This window comes from Strix uralensis, chromosome 1, assembly GCF_047716275.1.
Source record: "Strix uralensis isolate ZFMK-TIS-50842 chromosome 1, bStrUra1, whole genome shotgun sequence".
NCBI lineage: Eukaryota > Metazoa > Chordata > Aves > Strigiformes > Strigidae > Strix > Strix uralensis.
The window spans coordinates 79,290,958-79,303,728 of NC_133972.1; the positions used below are offsets into that span (position 1 = coordinate 79,290,958).

The following is a 12,771-nucleotide window of genomic DNA, read 5'->3' on the forward strand; positions in this document are numbered from 1 at the left end:
CCCCAACCAGGCAGAAGTTTTACCAGGGAGACAGTGAGAACAAACAGAAATCTCACCTTCAAAATGACCAAGTTAAAGGTCTCTTATTTTAATTACAGATCTTGGAACAACATTTTTGGCCCAACTTCAAAGCTCGCAATTACCCAGGTGTTTAAAGGATTGTTACGCATCAACAGCCATTTACCAAAGCATTAATTACTCTAAGTCTCTAAAACTTTCCTTAGCTGAACCTTTTTGTTTACTTTTCTTCAAAGACAAGTTGACATAATAGTCTAGACTGCCTAGCAGCAGTTTCTCAAAAGGGAATTTTGCACAGAAATGTGTGGGATTTACATTTTAATTAACACACTTTCTAAATACTCCTCTTCTGCAGATCTCAGGATCTGAGTCTTTAGTTTGCACTGACATCAACCTTCTGTAAAAATTATCCTGCGTATAGCAAGCTAGAAAGATTATTTGCTCTTATCCACTAACGATAGACTAATAACTGCACTCATAACTGACTCAGTCTTACAGAGCTGAACAGAGCTCCACATAGATAAAACTTTGAAATCATAGCCTTTCCAAACTCATAGATCCACCATCTTGCAGTAAATGTAAGCGCTACTTTGAATTTAAAAGTGTTTATTACTTCTAGAACAGACTGTATGTGGAGCTCACACAGCATGAGGTACTGTCAACAGATGCAGTACAAAACCTTAACAACTTAGTATGTCTAAATGACCATTACTCCAAAGACTTAAAAGCACCGTACAAAATTTAATCAGTAAGTGCTCACTTGTAGAGAGAGCCTCAGGCAGGGCAATGACAGCACCTGGAATGAGCTGCCACGGAAAGCAAAGCCTATCTCTATCATTTTATGAGAAGCAGTAAGCTGCTTTAAGACAGTTAAACTGAGCCTATCTGTGGGCCAGAGGACCAGGAGAGACATGCACATCCTATAAGAGCTCCTTATAAATGAGGAAGGAAATATCAAGAGTTGTCAACCTACAAATTAAGTTACTTCCAAGGTGAAATAGAAGACCAGCAACTGGGCACTAATTTGCAGGGATTGACCTTCACAGCTCTGAGGAATGAACATTTTACCAACAGTGAAAAAATAAAAAATCATCCCAAATCACAGGGATAGGAGATGTATTTCTCATTTCCTTGACTATGATTTAATGAGACTAAGGAGCATTCTAGCTGTAGTGATGGCTACACATCTCAGAGTATAAATGCAGTTTGAGGCATGAAGATGGGGGAGAGGGCAAAGGGGTAGTATCTTTGTCCTTTAAGAAAAGAAATAAGACAGTGATATGGTATTCTTTAGCTTTGGTAGAAAAAGCCAGCTGGTTATGGAACTACTAAGTTTCATCCAGAGTAACTTTGACTTTTAAACTACTAAAAACCAGCCACCCTAAACCACAACAAATCACATACCCGCAGCGGGAGTTGAACTGAAATGCGGACAGAGGCTTCTCTATAGCATCATGGAAACAGCTCTATCATATACAAATATATGCACACTATATACAAATCTGCCCCCAACTTGAAACAGATTGATGCTAGCTTTGTCATTTGTATTACACAACCCATTTCAAAACCCAGTTGAGGACGGTTATTTATTTTCTAAGCTATAAACACTGCCGGCAAATCAATTTGCCCTTTAGATTAGAAGCTCGGATCGCATTTGTATAAATATCCTGTTGCAAAGAGGAAGACTTTATTACCACTATAACTGGCAGCTAAAAACCAACGAGTGCCTTAACCCTTAAGGAATTGTGTTCAGTAGAAGAACATACTCCCCAGGCAGTCGCTCTGCAGGGCATACCTATGTCCACACGTGTCTTATCATGTAGGAGGAATCTTTCTGCACATCAAGTCCTCATATTTCATTCTGGGTGCAAACGAAACTGTTTAATAAACTTTGACCATTAAGGTACCATATCTTCCTTTGATCACTAACACAGGCCACTGTTTTTCATAGATCAGTTGTTTGGACAGTGTAGGAGTGTTTTGAGGTCTGCATTAGCAGGATATTTACACTTGAAAACATACTGATGATCCAAACCAAGGACTAACATCTTTGATCAACCATAAACTGCCTTACCTAGTCCTGACCTGACACCTCTCTGGGTGACAGCAAGGAAGTTTCGAGAAAGAAAAAGAAATTAATGAGCTGTTTCCAGGGACAAACTCATTTCTTCCCTTCCTTTGCGAAGGTCTCACTTATGTGGCAATCCACTCCCAAGAAGTTTCAGAAGTCACAGAGGACTGCTGGTCCTTCCACAAAATCAGCACCACACCTTAGAAACAAGCCCACGTCCACTGAAGGGAGGAGAGTTGAGGTTGTGCAGCTCCTGCCTGCTGAAACTAAATGCCCCCTCAACGGCCAAGGTGGGACAAGTACATGGAAGCTGACACCACTTGCCTTCCTAAACTGGTGCTTTGGCAAATCTCCCCACTTTCTGCACATACCAAAGGAAAAAAATAAAAAAAATAAAAAAATCCCACCCTAGCCTCCAAACAGCACAGTCTCTTAAACTTTGTGGGGGGTCAAAAGCTGAAGGGCAGCAGCATCCGGCAGACACATCCCCCATTCCCTCTCCCACCGTCAGCCCCTACAGCCCACAGCCTGTTTCAAAACCCAGAGTCATCCCCCTCAGAGCAAACCAGACGTCACCTCAGCCCTGTTTGGTGAAGCCTCTTCTTCACACAATCCAAAACGCGTACCGCTGCGGCTGGCCACAAGCTTGACCCATCCTGAGAATTTCATTAATCAATCCGCAGTATCCCACTGACAACACCAGCAGTTTGTGTTATGACAAAATGTGACCGTTAACTGCAGTTTCGTTAGAAAACAAAAGCCTAGTTTCTAGGCACTATTTTTTTACCTTACGAAAGGGTGGAAGGAATGGGGAGATGAAAATATTACTGACACAAGTGAGTCAGTATTAAAAATGTTTTCTTTTTTAAGAGAGAATGTACTTAGCCCACACTGTCCTCAACGTGCATTTCACTGCCTGGAGTGTCCACGAGTATCATTTTCATATTTCTGATGGCTTTGAAGAAGGAGAGGGTTAAATTTCTCCCCAAAGGTTTTATGCTATTTCAGTGGCATTGATCTCTGATCGTTCGCAGTCTATCGCATACACCCCTATCTAGGAGACAGTCTTGAAAGGGCCCATATAATCCTTGCTTTTAGCTTTGTCTATGGTGGCAACAATCAGTTTGATAATTCAGTAACCAGTAGAAATTTAAGCCTCAGGCTTGGTTTTGTTTTTAGCCATCAGGGAACAGCCAGCAGTGCCTTGCGATTCCATGCAGCAGTGCGCACATCTGGGCTGGGAGTCACACGTTCATGCTGTTACTGTCCAGATGAGCTTTCTTTTTATTTTGCTCAATACTGAATTAAGCCACTTCATTACACTTAACTGGAGCCAAGAGATACTTTCAAACTCTGAGCTTTGGTGAAGATCTGCGTTTATGGAAGCTTTCTCTTGTCTCCTGCCCTCCCAAACTCATCTCTTTGAGAGAAGCAGGCAGGTTTCTTTTTCTATACATTTTTTCCCTCAGAGGTGCATGCTGCCTTTCTCTTGCAGACTGCTGGTTTAAATCCATACATGCCAGCTGCCCTGTTAAGAATTGCTTGAGCCTGAAAGTATTTTATTAGCTACCAATAATCGCCTCAGACAACTGTTAACCTCATAAAAGCCAAGATTAACATGGTGTCTTTGAACTTTCTCTGGAAATTGCCAATGTTGACTGCAGAAGCACCTTCTGTGGCCTTCAGAGATGAATTTTTCTGACCAGAAGGAATGTTTGTCAGCAGAACAACATGAAAAAAGGTACTATGTCAACTCCTGTTTCACCTGCTAGTTCACCCGCTAGACTTCAAGACCTGTACAGACTCTTCCTTATGTAATAAAATGTCATAAAACGTCAGGAAATATCAGGCTGTTATTCAAACCATTAGTCCAAAGGAAGTGTGACACAACTTTTTTTAGTTTGTTTTTTTTTAAGTCAAAGGCAGCTGTTATTTTCTGGCTCATAAGATGTCTGCTAAAATGCAACAGAAGCCTTAGAAATATTTAGCAAGTTCCTTCAAAAAATAGTGCTTTTTTTCTTGTAATTTAACCTTCCAGTGTTCTCAACAGGGAAAGAAAACATTATATACCAAATTAATCCACTGAGACAAAAGGGGGAGATAAAAGCACTTTGGATTCCCCCCCCCCACCCCCCAATAAAAGCAAGTAAGCATATTGCTGATCAAAAACCAAAGCCACTCAATGAATACAGCTCCTTAAGGCATACCAGAAGAATCTGAGGCATTTTTCCCTTCCATGCAGAGACATTAGTGAACAGCTAAATACTACGTTTCAGTGTTTGTTTTCAAGAATGTTTACAGACCAAAGTCCACCCAGGTCACCAAGGTGGCTGCATGTTTGAATCTGTAGCAGCAGTAGCCTGAGTCAGATCCTCAACTGAAGGTAACACTGACAAGCGGTAAGCAGCTTCTAGTATCTTATTTTAACTTTCAACATCTGCATACTTTTAATATATAGAGGACAATTACTATAGATGACAATATATATACACTTTTATATACAAATACATACAGAGAATATGTACATATGCACATATTTATACACAAGCACACATGTTTTCACATGTGCTTTTATATTTTACATGTAGATGAAAGAGTCCTTCAAGCTGACAGGAAAAAGGGTGGAAAAGGGCACATCCCTTTTACAGCTGCAAGAATCTGTGAGCCACATCTTGGCCACCTCTGCACAGATGTGACAAGTCCTGCAGACTCATCTGAAGCACAAGTTTCTTTAGCCAAACATCTCCCTCCTTCCCACCAGTAAAAATAAATAAATAAAGAAGAAAAAGAAACAAAAAGGGAGCTTTGAGGGACTGGATGAGTCAGAGGTTAGTAATGAACTACAGACACTCATCCCTGGGTCAGCGGTTCACGCCTAGCCCATGTCAGGAGGGACGGCGAATTGCTGGCAGTCTGGACCTAGAGGAAGCCTTTTTATGATTCCCAGTCCCAACGGCGGGATCCTCTCAGCACGGCCGCCAGCAGCGGCAGGAGGAACATGATGGAAGAGAACAGAAAGACCCGAAATACTCGCCAGCTCTGGAAAGAGACCACCCTGGTGATCCCCATCCGAGCTGCTGTCCCTGCTCTGTCTGTAGGGAGGTCTCTAGCACCCAGAGATGCTCAGCACGTGCAGATGCCAACATGCCCTGTGCCAGAGGACACGTGTCACAGCTCCACAGCACAATCTGATTTTGGCATGGTATTTGAAACAAAGATACAAAGTGCCAGCATCATTGCTGCACACAGCCACTTTCAGAACAAAGAGTTTGCAAACTGGTTAGGAACAGGGTACATTAGGGGCCATATCCTGTACTTTATTCTCTTTCCCACAATGCTTTACTTGCTTACTCAGTTTACTCTGAAAAAATGTAATATACACATAGAAGTTGACAGTTCTACTCTGTGCCCTGCTTTGGTGACTGTTACAGAGCAGCGTATCAATCGTTTCCATAGATACTTGGCAGAGGTCTTCCTCCAGCCCAAGAGGTGGGATCTCTACTTGTGAAATCTAAAACAGACCAACACTCACCATTTTTCATTCAGTGTGGCTCTAAATGAACAATACAGCTAACATGTATGAGATCTGCATGACCGTCTGGACTTCCATCAGCTCTTCAAGTGAGCACTGATGTAACATCCTAACCAGCAAGCACATTACCCCAGGAGGTACTCCAGAAACCCACAATTCAAAGCACAAAGGGAACACTGATCTAAAACTAACAACTTCTTCCCCGTCACCTATATACCCAAGTACTTCTGTCCGTTTCCCTAGAGGCCACACTCCCCACAGAACAACTACTAGCTATCTGACGTTGCCCTCACAACAGCAAATCATCACAGGCATGTCCACCCAAATGGTATCAACAGAAAGGCTGGCGAAAGAAGGACCAGAAAGGAAACACCCAGGAAACCTTCACAGAGAAAAGAAATGGAGCTTTTTTTCAACACTGACATTTCTGATTTCTTTTTCTCTGCCTGCAGCAGAGGAACAGTTACAGTCTTGACACATTTCAGCAGAAGTAATGAAACACATTTGTACCACAGCATTACTCTGACATTTAATTGACCATGTATTTCCATCTTTTAGCCTTACGTGATTCCCCCATCTGAAACACTACCCTTTTAAAATTAATCACTCCATTTACACTTGTTTGGATTTTTGTGTCACAGTTTCTACCCTGCCCCTCTCTTCTGCCTCTCTCATTGCCTCTGAAAGCCCAGGAGTGATTTTGTACCTGTGTTCAGCATGCTGAATTTTCTTCTGCTTTATTTACTTTAAGTCCAGCTGAGAGCAGGTCAAGTCTGCACTAATTACCAGTATTTTTCAAACAGGCTATGCTTTTTATGCTGGTAGTTATTAAGTTGAAAGGGGATACGCATATTTCAGTATACAAGAGCAATGCCAGCATAATAACTTCGGTTTAAAAATCTACTGCCTCGCATCAGATTCCTGCTCTATTTAGAGACAACACAAAGGTTGAAGCTATGTGACACCCTCGGCTACAATGCTGTGGACTTTCTCCGACTGAGGTCCATTTTGCGCTCTACTGTACCCATTTCCCACAAGGAAAGGACCATGCAATAACATAACCCCATTAATGTGAATAAAACCAATATTTATTGAGCAGTTCTCTAAACCTGAATGCACGAGCTCAGCCTTCCCCAGGACAGCATCTGGTGGCACGGAGCAAGCCCCCTCTCGAGTACCTGTGTTGATGTTCCTGCAGCACTTGGTAGATGCTGATAAGGAAGGTTTGGTTTTTAAAGCTCCCCACAACGCAGTCCTTGTAGATCCGAAACTCGGCGGCTGTGACGGCCTCGCCCTCAGGAATCTGAGACAAATTAAATTTGAACTCCTTGTGGTGCCGCTGGTGAGGCGTGAACTCCTTGTCATACTCAACTGCAGATGGGAAAAGGAAAGAAAAGAAAAAAAGGAACCATGACTAAAATTTAACAACAAAAGGTTTCCACATGCTGCCACCTGTTCCTTAAAAAAAACCCAAGAATTCTATTTTTTCTCCAAAGATAGTCTTGGCAAGTTCCAGGAAAGCTTATGCAGCTAAAGCCTTTCAAATACAGTACTAAGAAAAGATGAATGTTCCTCTTCTCTAGCCAATGCCTTTGAGATTTCCTATTTTTTAAGGAAAAGCCAGCTTTGACAGGTGAAATATGACCATGCATTTTGCTCCTGTGTAAAACTCCGAAGCTGTGACCGCCCACAGCATTTTCCACCTGTCGACCTCTGTGTTCTTTACAGCATTTCCTTAAGCCTCACATCCCTCTTCCAACAGAAAAGACAGTTCCATTTTGCCTTACCACATAAAGGCACAGACAGAACTAAGCGTTAGCACCGGGTCAACCAAATCCTTAACTGTCCTAAAAACTACTGGGTTTACTATTGGACTGCCTTGTGAGCAGAGTAAGATTAAACACGACATTTATTTCAAGGGTTAAAGTTAACCAGAGCTCCTCTTCATTTTGCAGAAGCTTAGCTGAGAATGAGAGAGCTGTGGAGTGACCCCTTTTGCTTTCTGGTCTTAGCCCTCCTCAGGTAAGCCATCGGGTATAGGGTTTGAGACAGACACAAACCAGAACCCCTCCTCCTTCAGGCCTCAAGATTTGCATTTTCTCTGTTTGAGGCTTCCTTTGCAAACTTTACTTCTACTCCCACTCTTGTACTACTTGATTACATATTGGTTTAGTCTGACTGTGATTTATCGTTTGTTATTTCTTCTAATTTTCTATTAGAAATGCTTAAAACATTAACATATTATATAAACATACAAAATTACATCTTTAAAGCCCTGAGGGGAAAAAAAACCCAACAAAAACCCCCAAAAACTGTTCCCACCAGTGCAACTGAAGGAGTATATGTCAATGATGAATAAGTCACCACTGTATTATCATTAGGGACATGACTACATTCAGAGAAGGTGGTGAGGGAAGTACAGATCCCTTTTCACATTTGTCTTTGCGCTCACTTTTTGTTGCCCCCCCACCTTAATACATCAAACTGCAAAGGCGTTCATGAGCCTACCCTCACAACATCCCATGAGGTCAGCAGCAATACCCATTTTACAGCTGGGATACTGAGTCACCAGGAGAGTGACTTGTTCAAGGACAGGCAACAGAGGCTCGTGGCGGAGCCAGGAATGATGGCCAACGTGCTTGAGATTTGTTGCTTTACCCACAGGTTACCTCCCCAGAGAGCAGATATGTCTTCCGGCAGCTGGAAACAGCCCATGGGGATTTTCCCCTCTACCTTTCCCAGCCGCCTGTTCCTCCTCATCCCCCAGTCCCAGTTTGGTCTGTGTCCTCTCCCTTTCCTTTGGCAGCCCTTGCATGTGAGCTGCCTCATCTGGCTGGGTCCACGTCCTGGCTCCCTGTGAGACAGTTAGTCACATCCTTCTCTTTGAAGCTCGCCTGGAAATCTTTTCACCTCCACATGACTGCTGCCGAGCATTTTGTGGGACACCGCACTTGGAGATGCTGCATTAAGAGCTGCCACAGGGTGAACAGGCAAACTCACAAACTGCTGTCAGAGTTGGATGCCCCTGCCAATTCTGGCAGTCTCACATTGCATCTGTCTGAGCAGTTTAGATGTCAAACGATTGACAAACACAGGTGACTGGACCCTATGGCTTCCAGAGATGAGGTGGTGATGCCCAGCATCTCCATCAGAGATTGCACCAGGGCTAATGATGGTACTGCTCACTTCCAGTGCCACCTAGGAATTACCTTGCTGGCCATCAGTTACTGGTGATTTGGGCTTCCCTTTGAAGCACCTGCCCCTGCTTTTAACTGGGAACAACTCTGGCAATACTGACTGGTTGGTGTCACTCGCATGTACGCCCTCCAAGAAGAGGCCTGAGCTGCCCAGTTACTCCCCATCCCAAGGCGAGCCCCACAGGATGCACCTCCCAAAACAGAGTGGTCACGTACTTTCAGAAACTTGCAAGCATCCAACCAACAAGAAACCGTGTTCAGCTGCTTGCAGCAGGGTGACATGCCCAACTTGGCCTTTTTACTTGCTGCTATAAGATGAGAGGATGTAATTAATGGTGAGGGAATGTCTAAATCCACGGGTTTGGAGAGACAAGCATATGAAGCAACGATTCTCAATTTAGAACTTGCTTAGTCCTTGCTTGCGGGTGCAATGACCAGCTGAAACCCAGGTCCCTCCCGCGCTGTCTCAGGGACAAGCTGACCTGCAGGCAAGATGCAGCGAGGTGGCTTTCTCCCGGGCGCACAGCTAAGGACAATAAAGGAGGATCAGGAAGAGCAAAGGGAAGGACACAACCAGGATGAGCAGCAGAACTCCATCAGGGTGACAGAAAACTAAAATTACACCGGAGAGAAACAGCAAAGGGAATATTCAACACTTCCTGCCAGATACGGCCCCACATCAAGACATGACATGGCACGGAGCTGTCCCACGTGGCACAGGGCTCAAGATGAGCCCAAACATCACTTTTTGTTGTTCTTTTCCAACCTCAAGTCAGCTACGGTGGCCTGACCTCCACTCACCTCCACTACAAAATATGCAGTTTAAAGCAATATAGACAGACTCTAGTCTAGTCCTTTAAATCAGTGCTTTCTTATACCCCGCTTCTAAAACGTCAAACACAAGCAACAAGAAGAAAAACCCAGCAAAACGTCTACCACAGAGCACCAAAAGTAGCAGCAGGTATGATGCTTGACTCCGAGTACCCTTTCATAATTTATAACTTGCCCGATATAGCTACAATAGTATTTTCCTGTTTTTTAAAACTTTCTTCCTTTATCCCTGTCCTTGTCCGAATACCCTACACAATCACAGAAGCTGACTAAACTGATTACAGGGGAAACATTCAGACTGATTTCGTTATCAGGCTTGACAGAATAAACAACCTGAAGAACACAAACAAGGAAACCTTTTTTTAATCCTTCAGATTAAGTAATTTAGTTTTTTCTGTTGTAAGAAAGGCACGTTCAGAAAGAAATACTTGTAAGTTGATGGTGTCCTCCTCAGCTGCATACAGAAGCGTCCCTACAGCATCACAGGACGGAAAAAAGCCTACATTAAGCTTGTATGAAGCAAGTATAAAAGTTTAACGAGTTGGAAAGTTTTTCTGGCTATGTATCTTCCCATGATACAATGGAGGGTGGGTTTTTTTTTTTTTTCTTTGTGGGAGTGGTGAGATATTTAAGTACTATATACTCATTGTCACCCCATCAAGTTAATAATCAACTGTTTTCATTCAGCAAGACAGCTTAAAAATATAAAATGCCAACAGTTCTTCTCTGGGGGCTTTTTACCCCCTGGAAACTGTTCATTTTTAACAAAGAAGTCAAGTTTTAGAACAGTAAAATTTGAAAAGGCAAGATCTGAGCTGCCGGTTCCCAGGATTACCCAGTCTGTACTGCTATCACTTTACAATGCATCAGATGACCTCGTGTTCAAAATGCAGACAGGACACGCCAAAATGCAAGGCAACAGCAAAAAGGAGAAATCATTTCTCAAACTGCTCTCCAATTATTATTTTTTCCATGTGAATTCGTTCAGGTCCATCTGATTGGTGACACGTGAAATCCAAAGCTAACCTCCATCTGAAGACGGACACATGCATGTCCTAACTGCGCAAAGCCCTTGCAGGGAAAATGAGGCAGCTTACAGCCGGGGGAGGTTGAAAGCAAGCAGCCCTGAGCAGTGCTGGCCCCCACAACCTCTCCCCAATGCTGGCCGGGACATCAGGACCAAGCCAGGCAAAACCAGGGACTGTAGGGTCATGACACAAATTATAGCTATATAAAATTCATCCTCGTGCTCAGACGCTATTATCCTGAACATCACTACTCATTTGCCAGAGTAGCTCCTTGGAGATTACAGATCCAGGCATGCACGTACCAGGGCGAGTTGGGAAAGGAGATTGCAAACAGAGGTTTTAGCCCATCACGGGTGTACGTCCTCTGAGCCAAAGGGACTGTCTGCTCCACCATGCAGGTCACTGCCCCCCTCCTGGCAGGGGCTTTGTCTGCTCCTTCACTTGCAACACAAAGGAGGGTCTGAGCTGTGGACACCTGGAGTACTTGCCCCTGAATTTTCATTACAGCTCATTTCTGAGCAGAGCGGCTGAGCATGCATAAACAGTTAACAGAGAAGTCTGCCAGTAGCTCTTTACATTCCCCTTAACAAATATTTTTAAATACTATACAAACACAACACTATTGTTGAGCAGTTAAAAAGGAAAGAATGGCAAAATTAGGGTTACTGTGGTTTTGAATTTTGTGTATTCTAATTCTAACCCAGTGTTGCAATAGCCAATTTCAGCACAAAATGTCCTTGGTTTAAAAATAACATACGACTTACAATACTTGTTACTTTAAAAACACTGCACAAAAAAAAAGAAAAATTAATTGAGAAATTAACACAATGCATCTATTTTGGTAACTATCCCATCCTATTTCCATTTGACTGTGTCACATATACCTTGGATCAAAGGAAATGTAACCCTATTGACAGTCATGGCAATAAACTCTCCTCATGCGTAGGAATTTTCAGCATTTCTTTTTGGATCTAAAGTAACTGGTATACAGAAATAACAGGATGACAGTCTTTCCCGAGCAAACACAATTTTCACTCAGAACAGCAGCACCAAGTGTCATGATATTCAGTGGTTTTCTCCAGTTGAGCTGTTGAGAAAAGTGTTAGGTCAGGTGCTCAGGTAAGAATCTCAGTGGTCTCTAGCTCATTCTCTAGGAGCTAAAGCCAAAAATACTAACATATATATTCATAACCTAAGCTCCAGAAATAATTTTTCTAAATTAAATTGTCTATATAAATAATTATAATTTCCATGTCAACCTGGCTCCTTGGAGGGGGCACAGAAGGAGTGGGGTTGCAAATGAATGAGATATGATTGTTTTGGAAGGGACATTCTGCATCTGTCCTGTCCCCAGCAAGGCTGAAACTTCTGAATAATCTTTTGCACACCAGGATTTTCAATGATGACTTGGTTTTGCAGGACCACTGCAAGCACACACCAGCAAAAGCAACCAGTATTCATAGCTCGCTTACGCAAAGTGAGTTTTGCACAAGTGTTCATGAATTCAGTTTAAGTACAAACATAAACCATTCCTACTCATTTCTTCTCAGCCTTCATGCATGACCCCCTCCTTAATAAAATAAGAAAGCCCCTGAAAAGTGGAGTTGTTAACAGGAGATTCACCACCACAGCTACATAATAAGCACAGAGGCAATTTCTCTGTCTTACATCACCAATTTCTGCATTAAGTCAACAGCATTTATCACATCTGAAGCAATGAAGCAGTGGATTAGGCCTCAAATACTTTAAGCATTACCACAGCTCCAACAGTCCCCTCTAATAAAAGGACCATGTACATATGTGACTGATCTACTGCTGCAACCTTATAGTTGCATCGCCAAAATTTCTTCAATAAGAGCTGTCAATAGTTTGCACAGGACAAAGTTTATGTAAGCTTAAAAAAACCCTCAACCTTGGTCACAGTTGCTGTGAAAAGAAGTAAAAGGCAGTAAGAATCAAAGTATAGGGCAGGATTAATATAGAATTTAGCAGTACTTTTATAAGACTAACTGACATACAGTGTGGAGGACAGAAGACGAGCTTTCAGGCATGCAAGCCTTTTGTACGCCCAAGCTGAGGGATGTCCAACTTCAG

General features: G+C 42.8%; 1 protein-coding gene across 1 annotated transcript in view; it reads right to left on the minus strand.

Moving 5' to 3' along the window:
• Positions 1-12,771, minus strand: part of BMP6 (bone morphogenetic protein 6) — a 91,998-nt gene that overhangs the window by 18,705 nt on the left and 60,522 nt on the right. The window contains exon 2 of the mRNA XM_074872247.1: positions 6,800-6,992. Coding sequence (XP_074728348.1) covers positions 6,800-6,992 — 193 coding nt within the window. The remainder of the gene's footprint in view (positions 1-6,799; positions 6,993-12,771) is intronic.